The sequence below is a fragment of the Cydia pomonella genome, chromosome 14 (genome assembly GCF_033807575.1).
Source record: "Cydia pomonella isolate Wapato2018A chromosome 14, ilCydPomo1, whole genome shotgun sequence".
NCBI lineage: Eukaryota > Metazoa > Arthropoda > Insecta > Lepidoptera > Tortricidae > Cydia > Cydia pomonella.
Window position 1 is genome coordinate 16,737,392 of NC_084716.1, and position 15,563 is coordinate 16,752,954.

General features: G+C 39.5%; 1 protein-coding gene across 2 annotated transcripts in view; it reads right to left on the reverse strand.

Moving 5' to 3' along the window:
- Positions 1-15,563, reverse strand: part of LOC133525077 (E3 ubiquitin-protein ligase goliath-like) — a 70,819-nt gene that overhangs the window by 23,732 nt on the left and 31,524 nt on the right. For both annotated transcript variants that reach the window (XM_061861309.1, XM_061861308.1), the window contains exons 2-3: positions 12,897-13,094; positions 7,740-7,839 (exon numbers count right to left, since the gene is read on the reverse strand). In XM_061861309.1, coding sequence (XP_061717293.1) covers positions 7,740-7,839; positions 12,897-12,929 — 133 coding nt within the window. In that variant the 5' untranslated portion in view covers positions 12,930-13,094. The remainder of the gene's footprint in view (positions 1-7,739; positions 7,840-12,896; positions 13,095-15,563) is intronic.

Below are 15,563 nucleotides of genomic sequence, written 5' to 3' on the forward strand. Positions count from 1 at the left end.
TAAGTACAGTCCTTTGTAAAATCTTAGTCTTATGCTCTACGTTCTGACTCAGAAAGAAGAGGGTAAGAGGAAAATCTGGCGGCAGATTGTAGGACCTATTAGAGATGAAGATGAAAGTTGGAGACGCAGGAAGAACAGGGAGCAATAGTTTGTGGTGCCACTGGTGCCCAATATAATTGGGGACATTAAAACCACAAGACTCTGCTGCCTCGGTCACCCACGGCCACTCAGAGAGGATGGAAGAGGATCGAGCTGTGAGAAGAGCGTATGTCGGGCATCCGGATGGAAAACTTCCGCCTGGGCGTCCCAGATACCGATGGAGAGACGAAGCCCTAAAATACCTATCTGCACTCGGAGTACCCAACTGGCATGAAGTGGCTTAGAATAGGACAGTTTCGTTCTCTTTTGTTTGAGGCCAAGACCCTTTTTGGGTCATTGAGCCAGTGAAGTAAGTATGCTCTAAGCACTTTTTTCAATATCAGCAGCAAATCTCATCTCCTGCAAGTTACTGCTTGTTTACCTAAGGAATGCTTGGCAGGATAACTTCTGCCCCGTATTCGTTTTTACGATACTGCCTACATTATACGGACTTCTCTCGCTTACAACATCATAATAATGTTGTTGTTCTAAATAATCTAAATGTTACGTTTAATTTTACTTGACTTAGCGTATTTTATTTTTGTAGTCTAGTACTTTTTAGGCCCTAGATCACGCGGCCGCGGTATGCCTAAGAAGCGCTCGCTGGATGTCGTGACAGCGGACATGGGAGAGAACAATCTCACACCTGAGGATGCCGAAGACCGGGCAAAGTGGAGAAGATTACGAAGGAAAGTGGACCCTGGCGCTAGGCCGGGAAAACGCTAGGTTGAAGAAGAATTCTAGTACTTTTTAGTTCAAGGTAGACAGGGGCAGAAGCAGATCCTGTTGAAGATGACGGGACGACCTCACTAAGCGGCGAGAGGCCTAAATAAGGGAAGACTTTTGCGCAGCATTGAAACACAATAGCCTACACGCCCAAAAAAGAAGTAATCGTATTTTCTGCTTAAATTTACATTGCCTGGGGTAAAAAGTGTCCATCCAAATTAGATCAGCTATTTCTAAGTTAATGAGTAACAAGCATGCACCTAAAACAAATGCATTCACGTTAACATTAAATTATTATAGTGAAATGATTATACGAATTCATACAATGTAGAATTGTAAGTAGTTGAGTGTAACTGTAATATTATCGAAGCAAACGTACGTATCATGCAGAAGGCTAGGAAATAGTCTGTACGCAATAAATGCACTTTCCATTCACTTTTACCGTTACATCGTTGACAGTTTCAAATGAATGTGATATTATTCAATTGTAAAAACCTTAACACATTCACTGCCGGGAACCCACCTGGTGGGCGCTCGTGAACTTTGTTAAGATGCCGGACAACCCGCTGGGCGGGTTGTTTTGTACGCAGCTATAGACCACCGGTTTCTGGGGTAGTGCGCTAGTTTTTTGTCTGGCAGTGAATGTGTTAAGTTGCTTCAAATTTATTTATACCAATTATAGTGGCGACTGCGGGACCCTGAGGAACGAAGGTTAAAGCCTTTATAAAGGTGCCCACTGATCACCAGTTTGCCGGACGATATCGGCTTGTCAGTTATTCGCAAAAGCTGACAATCGCGAGTAACTGACAGGCAGATCTTCCGGCGAACTGGTAATCAGTGGGTCGCCGGCTTAGGGATAGGGACTACGATACACGCCCCGGGTCGTATCTGGTGCAGGGGTTTCCGTTGGTTACAGCGTGGATACGCTGCTAGTGTGACGGGGACTTTTGGGCGGGATACGATTCGGGGTGGGCCTTTTTATATTACTTTATATTATAATCATTAGCATAAAGGAAAATTGCAAAGCCTGTTGCGGATAGATTAAGACTGTATCTTTATTTCATATTTACTTACAATCTATTAATGTTTTCGAATGACTAACTAGAGCGGCAAGCGCGCAAGTCGCGCAACGGGTTCGCCGCGAGCGCGCAACGATTTCGCTGCGTATAAGATACTAGGATTCTTTGAAAATACGTTGCGCGCTTGCGGCAAAATCGTAACGCGAGGCGATGTTGCGCGCTCAGTGTGATATGGCCCTTACATTATTTCAGATCTATATTTATTTATTTATTTAAACTTTATTGCACAAAAAAAATAAGTACAAATGGCGGACTTAATGCCTTAAGGCATTCTCTACCAGTCAACCATAGGGCAAAACAGAAATTCTCGAATGTGGGTGCAGTGAGAAAAATAATTCAGAAAAAAAGACAACTATAAGTAAGTTTGAAAAACTATTTACAATTTTGGACATTAATAACATTATTTACAATGGTACACAAATGATATTACCACATATTATACAGACATCTATACTATACTATACTAGTTATGTAGCGTAAATTGCGTGATAAAACATGATTATAAGTATTATAATAAAACATTCCTCATTTTATCATAACTTGATCGATAGGCAAGTTTGCAACAATTATCACATCGACTAATTTTAAACACCATCGACAATTTGTCGCCATAAGGAAGCCGAAAAAATCACGGAACCACCGGTAACTACAGATCTATGCAAATCGATCGGTATTTCCTCATTCGGTGACGTGGAAGTCAGCTGATCGATAAAAAGTAGCAACGGCTTTACTTTATCTGTTCGATTGTTGAATCAGGTTTTAATCGATGTAATTAAGTCAGACAGGTATGGTAATTTATGTTTTTTTTATGATATAGAAGTAGGGTTCCTGTTTCTTAAGTTCGTTCTTATGAAAAGTTTACAGCTGAGTGAGATTATTGTACCCAAATATATAATCGTCATACAGACCCACCCGACCCGACCCGGGTATGTCCTTAAACGACGTCCAAAAGACAGGTATGGGCAATGTGAATGTCATCTCGCCTTGTGTGGTAGGGCACAGCACAGCAGATGTCATTCCAGATCTAGAGCAGAGCCCAACCGGGGAAGTACCTCCACCTTACAGAAAACCGCAGCCAAATAACACTTGACCCTACTCATAGTGTTGTGTTCCTGCCGGTGAGTAAGGTTGCCAGAGCTCAACGAGGGGGGTGGGGTTAGGGTCGGCAACGCGCATGTAACTCCGCTAGAGTTGCAGGCGTACATAGGCTACGGAGACTGCTTACCATCAGGCGGGCCGTATGTTTGTTTGCCATCGACGTAGTATTCAAAAAAAGTACCTATAACCTATCTATAGTTATATAATATCATTGACAACGTACGACTACGACACACTTCCCAACAATATTAGATTATACACCGACCCAATAAGCCATATGAGGCCCCATTAACTCAGCGAGGCATTCAGCCGGGAAGTAATCGCTAACTCAATGAATACGTTACAGGTTGCATTTACCGCGGGAAAGTAAAAGCGCTTTAAAATAGACAACAATTTATCCTAGTGGCTCTGTGAGCTGTAGGTCTCGTAGACCGCGAGCCAAGAACAGATTTTCCTTGACCAATCGCCTCCCGGGCGAAAACTCGTATAGTGATTAACGGCTATGTACGATGAACCCTCGTGGACGCCAGCTGCCGCTCCGTTGGTGGGTTGAGGAATGACAGCCACCGAAACACGTATAAAAAATTGTCAACGCCTCCCGTTTGATACATTATTAGATGATAGTTTAGATGCTAATGTTAGTTAAAAAAATCGTCAGCCGGTTATATCGCGGTGGTAAGAACGTCAGCTGATCGCATGAACGTGTACAAAATAAGCCTTACCTTTATATGATAGCAATAACAAATCATGAAACTTTGCATGTAGCATTTCATCAGTTGAAACGTCTGGAACGCCATAAACGGATTACACAATTTAAACATATTACGCGTATTTTTTACAGGTTCATTTTACAGCTGACGGTCTTTCCACCGCGATACAAACGGCTGACGGTTTTTTAAATTAAAAACAGCATCTAAACTATCATCTGACAAAGTATCAGCCGGGAGGCGATGACTGACAATATATGCTCCTGGCCCGCAGCCTATCGCGTTAAGCTAGGAAATGTAAAAGTGAAAATACTTAGTTCTTCGAGTCGTTAACACAATGAACTCACAATGATCTTAAGCGCCAGGTATTGGCGCTTAAGTCCTCTTTCCCTTAATTTTCGCATTTTGAAAAAAAATAAAAAAACTGGATCGACAAAAAATGTATTTAATCATAGAATCTGGTCACAAAATTTGACGAGTATCGGATAAGAATGGCAACCTGTAGAAGAGAACATGACATACGAAAGCAAAATACCAGAGTCAAAATGGAGTCCTCTGGAGTTGCAGGCGTACATAGGCTACGGATACTGCTTACCATCAGGCGGACCGTATGTTTGTTTGCCACCGACGTAATATAAAAACGGAGACCTTCGCTAATGCTTCGGTCAATTCTGATATGAGTTGATGTGGCACGGAAAAGGACTTATGGTAAATTTTATCAACCATCAGTCCCATCAGAAGTCGCGGGCAGGAGGAGGAGGAAATCTCCAATCGATATTTTTCCCAGACACTTTATTTTGTTACAATAATTTGGGGATTCCCCTGCCACAATAAGTTTAAGAACATACCTGTACATTTTTAAAACCCCAATTAAGGCAAGCTACTGAATTTCCGGACCAATGGTAAACCTGACCAGAAAGTTACGGATTGGAGAATGTTTTATAGACGAGCGTGAGCGCAAGTTGGCTAACGTCGGGCACTCCGGCAATGTTGTGTGACGATCCAAATAAAAGCTTGCAAAAATGAATCTTGGCATTTAGCTTTTATTTAACTTGCCATGTTAGTCTGTCTGTATGTTTGTTTGTGGGTCAAATCTTGGAAGCTAAACGTGACCCACGTCCCGATTTCCGATTGTGCTGAAAATTTGCATACATATGTAAGACGGGTGACAGTGCGATATATGGTACCATCGAGCTGATGTGATGATGGAGACAGGAGGCAGTAGGAACTCTGTGATCAAACAACGTAACTTAATTGTATTTGTGGTTTTTAGAATTGTCTCGTTGAGTATTAGTTGCCTATGGTAAGAAAAGTACAGTCAACGACAAAAATTTGTACCAAAAACTTAATTTTTATCCAAAACTTATTGCAGGTTTCAATATAGAACCTTGTTTAATTACGACAAATGTCATATTCAATTTGATTTTGCCCATTTAAAAGGACATCGAGACGTAGGAGACTCAGTCTTTCATAATTAACGAGTGGATTTACATCTCTACGAGTATAAAAAGCACAACTTTTCCTTTTCCTTCCTTTTCTCGTTTTTTCATTTAATTATGTGTCAGACACAGGAAGGCCATAATTCAAGCTCTCAATTTCGGCCGTTTTTCCATCTGCGCCGGAATAGAATTCGTATCAACTTGTCAAATAAGTAAGTGAGATATGACGTAATATTCTTTCCTATCTATCTGTTCTAACCTAGGTACACATTAACTTAATAAGATTTTGCGGAAATTACACGGTGTTTTTCCAAAAGCCGGTATTCTAATTAACTCTATTTTGGATATAATCAATATTTTATTTTTATCTGATACGGTCCCTACGAGCGTGTACACTTGCCTTAGAGCCTCTTTACATATTGGTTAGTGTTTAGTATGAGTTTATACATTTGCTACTAAACCCAAGTAGATACTTACTGTCTCGGACGAACGATATTCGAAATGCCATTGGTCTGTCATCATTTTCAATTGTTTGCTGGATTTAAATATAATGACCGTGTTACAACAACGCTACTAATTGCTTTTAAAGATAAAGATAGTTTATTTTCCAAGTAGGCATATTACAATGTGCTTATGAACATGAAATAAAGCTACGCCGGCTCTAACCCTACACCTCTGTCCCGAGAAGATTTAAATCCCTCCTAAATTGTAGGAGGGTATCCCAATATGGGACCGGCAAGAAACTCGGTTTTATTAACAACAAAAAAAGTTTCCTTAAATGTACTTAGACATACCCTGAAATTAACGGAATTTATAAAACAGCGAGTTATAAAACTACGTATTTTCTTTGCACTTGAGGCGTATTCTGAATATTCTGATTTACAGTCACAGTGTATACATTTGTCAAAAGTCACTTTTGACACTAACAGGTTATACTCAGATTAATAACCTGTATTATAATTTGAGTACGCCTCCTTGTCACTAATTTGTTTGTTAAGTAGCAAGGTATAATTAAATTAATATGGGTTATAGAATATAGGACAAAATGCACAAAAGCTATATCTTATATACGAGTAATCTATCGTGATTTCATGACTTGTGAACATTTAACCATACTTATAAGTACTTGTAGTTATAGGTACCATATCATGGCCATATCGAACCATATCTCGATGGCCAGCCCTTAAACAATGAAGGTGGGCGGCCTTCGTCGCTCGCCATACAGAGATATAATGTAAACATAATTATAGGTGTATGTTACTTTATATCTTGACTCTTGTAGGTACTGTCATCAAATTACGCGTCAAAAGTGTCTACCATTCTCTAATAACTTAACAAAAAGATACACGTCTCTATATCAAAGAGAATTGAGTATATAGGCGTATTGTCAAAGTAAATTTTGTAGTCTACTAAATTTACTGTCATCTTTTGACACAGGACAAAACTCCTACAATGAGATATGGCTATTTGACCCACATTCTCTCACTGATTAAAATGCTAAATCGTATTGAGATGACAGCTGTCACAGAACCCAAGCTAATGTGAAAAACATTATAGTATAACTGGATCAGGGCATGAGTGGTGGGGGAAATGACCGAACTAGTCTTGTGTATATTTCAGTAGGAGTAGCAGAGAAAGCGCTATTGTTGTTTGTTCCCCACCTTTTTACTCCCCACAATTTTTTTATTCCCCACCGTTAGTATGGTTTATGGTGGGCAACAAATAACCCGATCAAATTACGTAGATTGTTTTTGGTGTGTTGTCAGGAATGTTAAAACGTGTTTTAAAATTTGTTGCATTGCGTATGTTCTGTCCCTCACGGGCGCACGCGTAGGTATAGCACATCTATAGGTATGCTGACTGTATATTTAAATTGTCTAGGAAATATTATTGTTTTTGTTACCTATGAGTAGGGTATAATCCATTATTATCATTATAAAATTATTCGTTTATGGTTCTTAAAATGTTTGCCTTAAAGCCGGTTTTCGCTGATGTTAGTCAGTTCTCTACAGAATGATATTATGATACATGAGTGAGATTAAACAGTCCGTGAAAAGCGGTCGGATGAATCCGCCCTTAATAGCGGTTTAGGGGTCACGCACGCCGCCGTCTGGGACACATCGTTAATTCCTTGCTAATAAATTATTCCTCATTTTGCTCACATTATCTTCTCACTAATACCAGAATGTAATTTTATAAAGATAGAAGACTTACAATTTCCACACAACACCTACATCAGTGTCATCAGTGTTGTAGTTGGCGTAATCTACCATTTTTATTTTATTTTAGCGCTATCTACATACAATGAAGATTCTCGCGGCGTTGCCAGACTTCTCTATTTACTAGCCTCTCCTAAAGGCCAGAGAGTAGACGTGCACGTACACGTGCGCTAAAATGTTGGAGCCGCGCACGCACACGTTACGCACGCGGTGTGTAGTCTCTCATAAGGATCTGTATATTACAACGCGCACGTGCACAGGCACTGGCAAGGGACATTCTTTTATCTATGTCCATTCAATAATAACCTATTAAACAATGCTATGAATACTCACGTCCATTATCGGTGGACAGCTTCATTTTCTCCAAAACGGTGGTGTCCCTGTCGTTGTATATGAGCACCGCGCTCGCGTTCGCGCGCCATGCGTTCTGTACCTGAAACGATATTGCAAGGATTAGAAGGAGTTTGTATAAATAACATAAATATCTATTTCTGCCAAAAAAAAAAGACATTTTTATAGACACAATTTTTTTGCCGATTGTACTTACTCCCCCAAATATTCAGAAATCAGAAATATTTATTGTGCAAACTGTGTAGGTACAAGAATATGACTTAGGTACATTTTTTGATGAGTATCAACAGTTTTACCCTTCTCGGGTGTACAATTATTTTTAACTTAAACTAGGTTTTAATATTTTATCTTAAACTATATTTTAATATACATTTAGGTTTACATAGTTATAAAATTCTTTTAAATTATAGAAGACTTTGTCTATTAAAAAGTTTTTTAAGCATCTTTTAAAAGTATTTCCTTCGAGGCTTTTTATTTCGTTTGGCAGATGGTTGAAGACATTAATAGCCGATATGAACGTACTTTTTTTATATATTGAGGTGCTAGTTCGCGGAAGTACCATATTGTACTTATATTGTGATCTGATATTTTCTTTGCATGAACGTATTGTGAAATATTCAGGGTGTTTTTTTACAAATAGGCTTAATTCTAATATATAAATACCGGTAAGGGTCAAAAAGCGCTTCTCCCTAAACACTTCACGTAGCGATTCATCCATGTACATTCTAAAAACAGTTTTTAAGCATCTTTTCTGCAATATAAATTCGTACAATTCGTATGAGCCCGGCCTCGAAAGTCCTGTGTTTTCCACAGACAGGCAATAAAGTGCGACGACCTGTCTGGCCTGGTCGGTAGTGACCCTGCCTATGAAGCTGATGGTTCAAATCCTGGTAAGGGCATTTATTCGTGTGATGCTCATCCGCCCGGAGTCCTGAGTCATGGGTGTTTTCGATGTATTTAAGTATTTATACATTTTTTATTTTTTTGTTATCTAAGTACCCACTACACAAGCCTTATTGAGCTTACTGTGTGGGATTTAGTCAATTTTGTGTAATAATTTCGTATAATATTTATTTTTATTATTGTATTTCAAGTAATCCTGCTTATAGCGATATTCATAAACGTCTGTCAAAAACATACCGTTGATAATAGTTTGTCAATATCTGTCATTTTAACATTTCTGTTTGTTAGAAAGAGACAAAAGTTAACAAAGGTTTGTAAGAGGTTGCTAAGATTTATGAATAAGGTGATTATTTACGTACTTCTAAAATTTTAAAAACGTCGCTTAAATTCGATATTCGCTTTTTTACCCTGATTTTGGCTCAGCATTATTTTAATTTACGCGCCTAGAGAATGCAATCGTTACCTTCCACACATAAATATCAGTGCGATATTACTCACGCTCCCTATAAAGCCCTGGAATGCCATATTGTACTTTATCAAACGATCCATCTTCGATATCGGAAGACAAATGAGACGTATTATTCCCAATAATATTACATCGATAACGCTTATCGGGTTGACTGGTGTAAAACACGATGTTGTTTCTTTATTGTCTATTTAATGTTTTATCTATATCTAGGAGATAATCTACATATTTCGGTTCTAAATATGACGTTCAGATACCAAAATGAACTACCTACTATTGCGTCGAGTAGAAATGATAAAATACTTGTTTTAAAATCAATCTGTTAATGTTACTCCCGAAATATGGATCACCGACTGAAATTAATTATTTACTAAAACGTCATTACAATCCAACCTGCATTTTATCAAAAATAAAACATTTAATTAAAACTTATGACGTTAATTTATTCATCAACACAAACTGGTAGAAATTATGTAGATACCAACAGACCCTAAAGAACTATGACTTTCCGTATCAGCTTGTGTATAATTGTATACTTATTTACTTACTCTACAAACACAGATGCATACCTAATTTCGAAATAGACAGCGTATGTAGTGTGTAATTGTGTATGATTTGTACGAAAATCAGGCGTGTTAATCTCTGTATGTTCACGTTAAGTGATGTTTATAATAGTGCACGTGGCTATCTGATTACTCATCAATCATATTAGATAATACTTATTCATCAAAACAAAAAAAAAGTAACATAATTGAGTTTCTACCGTTATCACTATTACTTATTCTGTACCCTTATTCGGCCTGGTAGCCAGCCAAAAATGTCAGTTGAATGTAAATCTTATTAATTGAATATACAGCACCACTTTAAAACATCGCGCGGGGTCGCTAGATTGCCTTTTTGCCTTGATGAGGGCTAAAACACTAGATTCGTTGAAAAACTCTGTAAAGCATGGTATGGTATGAATATGCAAAAAAGGGCTATTTGTACCAACCACACTTCCTATACAAAAAATGGGCGACGTTTTAAACGGCTCTCTGCGCAACTCGAATTTTATGCACAGCGAACTTTACAGCGAATTTTAGTGAGCGTCCAATGTCCATGTCTTGGCACCGTAAGTCATGGTGGAGGACACATTGGTTAAAGAGGCGAGTTCTCAGGCATTGTGGAATGTTTGAGGAAGGATTTGAGAATGTCCGCTAGTTTATTGAATGCGCCCGGTTTGGTGCAACCGATCTTAAATGCGTCTGCGTGGTCTGTGTAGATATATGTCCATGATATAAGAGTTCATACAATTGTTAGGGTCAGTGATAGTTGGCTTGAGTGTGTGACTAATTGTATCATTGTGTTATCGTTATCGATGAGGGAAGTTCAGCGACACTTGTTATAATGTGTGCGTAGGTACATCCCGCATGCGTCATTAATATGCTTATATAGTTGAATGCTTAGGTCTAGTTTTGGTAAAACTTAGTCTAATGTGTACCATACTAATGTAACCGATCACTTGGTATAACTGTTAGGTTGAAAAAAAAGCAAGTGCGTAAATCATACGATATATTTAGTATATTTGCTTCTAATATCAATAGTTGTGGCATAACAGGTTTAGCAATGCCTAGACGCCGGATCATAAAAGTCGATCTTAAGAGGAGGCTAAAGTAATATGTTTGAATCGAGCACAAAAGCTAAGAAAAAATCATGCGGAAAGTAGACTATTACTTGCGAGGGCAGACTGAGCAAAGCCTTAAAAGGTAAAAGTTGGATCGATAGAAAAAAAAACTGCAACAACATTACCCTTGCGACATCACTGCTTGACCGTCCTTGACGCGGGCGCTGTATCTGTCAATTTGCTTGATAAAATAAGTGACGTTCGCTGCCGTATTCCTGGCGCGATCATGAGATTATGACGTTCAATCAATCGATCATTTCATCAAGGAAATTAACCGATACAGCTGCAGCCGCTACTGCAGTAATGTAGCAACGTAATGCAGCTACAGTTGACATCCGAATGTCGCCTTCAGTTAAATTAACTATCTATTTACTTGCTGTGGACATTGGTCCACATATATTTGTATTGATTGGTGTAATATATATTGATGGATATATTGATATTCAATATAGTATTATCGCCTGACATGTCGATAAATAGTTAATACGGTGTGATACGGGCACGATCAAATTTTTTCCGATTGTGAAATAATAACTGTAAGACAATAAAACTGGATTTAGCTATGGAATGTGGGAAGCGAGTCACTACACTCACAATGACGGTATGTATACATGATAGTTGCGAGGAATTGGTGCATTAATCAGTGTAAACATGTTTGTTTAAAGAGTTCTATTTACGATATAAGAACAAAAAACTTGGTGACGTGAGTCATAGATTGGTTACGAAAAGCTTTTAAACAGAAGTGAGCTGCCTCATTATTTAATATTAAAAGATGAGACATGGTATGTGTTGTATCATAGTTTAAATAGTCTGATAATTTGAATCAGCCCATGATTCAAATTACAGTTTCGCCTCATATTCCGCTGACACCATATAGTACTGGACCGTATTTTATGAAGTTGTGTTGATTTGTTCAATTTAATCTGAGACTTGAGTTGTTGTCAATTTCACAAGCCATAATGTATTACGTTCACCGATCTCGGCATTTGTCTGTCTATAGGCAGATGGAAAAAATCAGGAACGAAATTTGTTGTATCAGTTTTTTTTTTAACTAAAACTTGTGCATTAGGCTAGGCTTGTTGTCTACAAGTAATCCAACGTTGTTCCTGTCGAAGTTTGGCGTTGCCATGTACGAGTCTTAAATTTGACATGCTTAAAACGAAAACCTTAAGAATATTGCTGTATCATAAAAGTGCGGATAAAATATAATTAAGGGAGACACGGTAATTAAACCGCTGCCGTATATCGTGTTTTTGATCAGAATACACGTGAACTACCGTTTTCTACGGCAATTATCGTATCAGGAACGACACTGAGGTAATCGACACTATGCACCATCACGAACCTCATCACTCCAACGAAGTTGCAAGCGTTGAGTTTATCTACTGATGTTGCATAAAGATAAGTGATAAAAGAGCGTTGCAAACACGATTTATATATCGTTCCGTTGACGCAACATCCGACAGTTGAATAGGTTGCGTGTTTATTTTAACACTTAGTTCTCTTTGCTGGTATATTTATCTCAGCAAAAAGTGAGAACAACTTGTGCAAGATATCTATGATTTCTTATAATATCGATCAAGTCTACCTATAATTAGAAGAGGATACTGTGATATGACACAGTGACAAACATTAGCTACGTCATCACGTCATAGATGTCACTCTGACGAGTCACCTATGCTCATGAGTAAGAAAACTAATTTTATAGGACGACTAAAAAAAAGACCTAGACATTCTAGAGTTTCTAGACCATAGTCTAAAGTTGCACGATAAGTATTTATTTATTTAGACATATCTGGCGATATGTGTTACATGAGGCGACATGTGTTGGCATTCGGCAGCGACCCCAGGTGAAGAACAGCGACTTCGTGAAATTGTTAAATTGTATATGGGTCGCATCGCATCGCTTTATGTATGCAGCTAGAACAAAGGATACTCGTAGAAGAAGCAATGTTCGCCAAGCATGGTTTTATGCAGAAATGGTATGCCTGACGCAACTAGGCATATGCCTTAATGTGCCTGAAGGATAATACACTGCTATAGACAGTGCTACTGCTTTTGTGCGTATGTCAAGCTTAGCTCTAAAAACCTTACTGACTATACTCACCTTAATCTCAAAGTTACAGCTGCCCCTCCTCATAACTGCGATCCACGGCTCCTCGGGCAGTGGTTTCAACGGAGCAGCGACTGACAGAAGGGGCCAAGTGCACCCCGTGTGGTCATGTGCTCCGTCCTCGCCTTTGGCTCGGACATGGACAGCGAGGCCGCGAGCCGAGCCGATGAAACCTTCTCCGTACTTTCCGGACTGTGGAAGAAAGAGAATTAATTGGTGAGACATGATACACATATACAGCTTTGATTTGACGTTTTTAGAGGACCGTTAGTCACTGTTAATTAACATTTCCCGAATCAAAAAAGTACGTGTAGGTTTTTGAAAAGAGACCTTTTTTTATTACCTATGCAACGTTATTGAAACCCTTTAGAAGGAATTTCATTCAATCGCAATATGTTCCATAGAACATATTATAAAAAACTATTATTGAACGGGAAACACCCGGTTAAATGAGGACACGCAAGGATGATTTAACACACATTGTTTCATAATAACGAAGTGTACAAATTGACACGTAGGTGTGTTTCTATAGTTGTATAGAACATGGTTAATAACTAGTATTAAAAATAAAGAACACAATACTTCAGCTTCTAAAATTTCCCTAAAGGAATAATTTTGCCTTTGAACAATATTATAAGTTAATTATTTCTAAATTATTTTTTGTATTAAGCAGAGACGTCTGCAAGCGATATTACATTTTATTAAATTAAAAATGGAAAAATGGGGCGGTTGCGAATTAAATAGAATGTTGCCCAAAGCGGTGAAGTTTTCCATTTTTTCTTCTATTATAAAATAATAATATTCCTGTAACTAATTGTAACCGCCAGAGGACACCCTGGAGTCAGCTCTCAGCGATAACTCAGTTTAATATTTATTTACGGAGCCTGCTGGTTCGGAAATCCAATTCCTCCCACGGTGGGACGTAGTTGGAGCGTCAAACAAACACCACTTAATTAGATTCCTATTTATTTAGCACTAGCACACACTTAGTCTAGACCTTAGGCACCAAACTTAAGCACTAAACACTAACACTATAGGCACTTTCACTATAACGTTATTCTAGTACTTACTAAGGTAAAATAACTAAGCGGTCCACGTAACTAGCACTAAAACCACTATTACCACTAATACTGATCACAACTTTAGGGCACTTTCACTTTTTCCTCACTTTTCCTTTTTGTTTTCCGATCGCTTGAACTGAACTGAACTGACTGTACTAACTCACTGTCCGCAGGCCGTATCTCGCCTGCTTATATAGGGCGAATACGAGGTCTCGAAAGTAACTCCAGATAATTCGAGAACGGCCTCGTTACGTGGACTTCTCTTTCTTGTGCTATCTCTTTCTCGCATTGGGCGTAGAACTTTCCCCGTATTTAACCACCTTTTCGGGTTTATCTCGGGAACCCTGAGGTTTTCAGTGATGAACCGTACCTTTTTAGAAAGCATTTACGAAGATCTACCCTATTATACGTTTCAGTTTCAGCTGAAAATATTCATAAATATAAGAATTATCTCTATCGATAGTTCAACTCCATACAAAAATAACTTTAAGTCTTAATATCTCGATAATTCTAGGCCCAATGCTTACAATGCTTGTGTCTACGGATAGCTAACCCTATTTTCTATCTATACAGGTCACTACGATTCCTGGGGAAAGCCTAACTTGGGAGAAATCAGGTGAAATTGGGTCGCCTCGGCCCGAACATATAAATACCGCGCACCGAGGCCCGCGCCGCTCAGTACGCTTCCGGCTTCCGCAGCGATCGCACCGGCCGCTCACCCGCGGTGATGACGTCACGTAACAAGCTGACACAAAACACTATTTTCATAGCGACTACAATTTTATCCTGTTTCTAGTCAATCGACCGATAAGTCAATCATACAAAGTGTGCTTGTGTCAACTTATTTCTATCCTATAGCTAGGCACCCGATAGCTATTTTATCTAGTTTTACGCGTTAGGTAATTCTTTCCGGCCCGGGTCTGTACCGTCCGAGCATTCGTCTCGGTAGGGGTCCATGCTGTCCGTAACAGTCTGCCCCCGCTGACGCTCCTGCGACTGCTCCTGTTGCAACGGTAGGACAGCCAACTTTGTGACGGGCCTCCGGAACACGCCTCCTCGGATTTGAACGTCAGCAGATCGTATTCCACCATCCGGTCCTGGGTACACCTGCGTGGCCACACATTGCGCGGCAGGTTTCCGTCCACTTGATGACCTGATCTGGTGTCAGACGATGCTCCTCTCGGATGGTCTGCTGTAGCCTTGACCCGATGAGCGCCGACTGAAGTTCCATGCGTGGTATGCTGAGTTGCCTCGTTGGCCCAACCTTACTTTTTGCCGCGATTAGGCTCACTTGGGCCTCCCCGCCATTTGAGGCTACCCGCCAGTACGCCACGCATGCGTATGCTTTGGTGCTGGCGTTCATGAACACGTGTAGTTCCCTTCTCGCCACTGCCCCCGTTGAAAGATAGCATCTTGGTATCCTGAGCTTCGCGACGCTATCCAGAGCTCGCAGCCAGGCCTCGAAGTCACGCTTATCCTCTTCTGGCAGTGGAGAGTCCCAGTCCAGCTTTTTGGCCCACAGATTTTGCAGCTGAACTTTTGCTGTTATAGTATAGTGGCTTAACAGCCCCAGCGGGTCATATACTGACATCACGGCCGA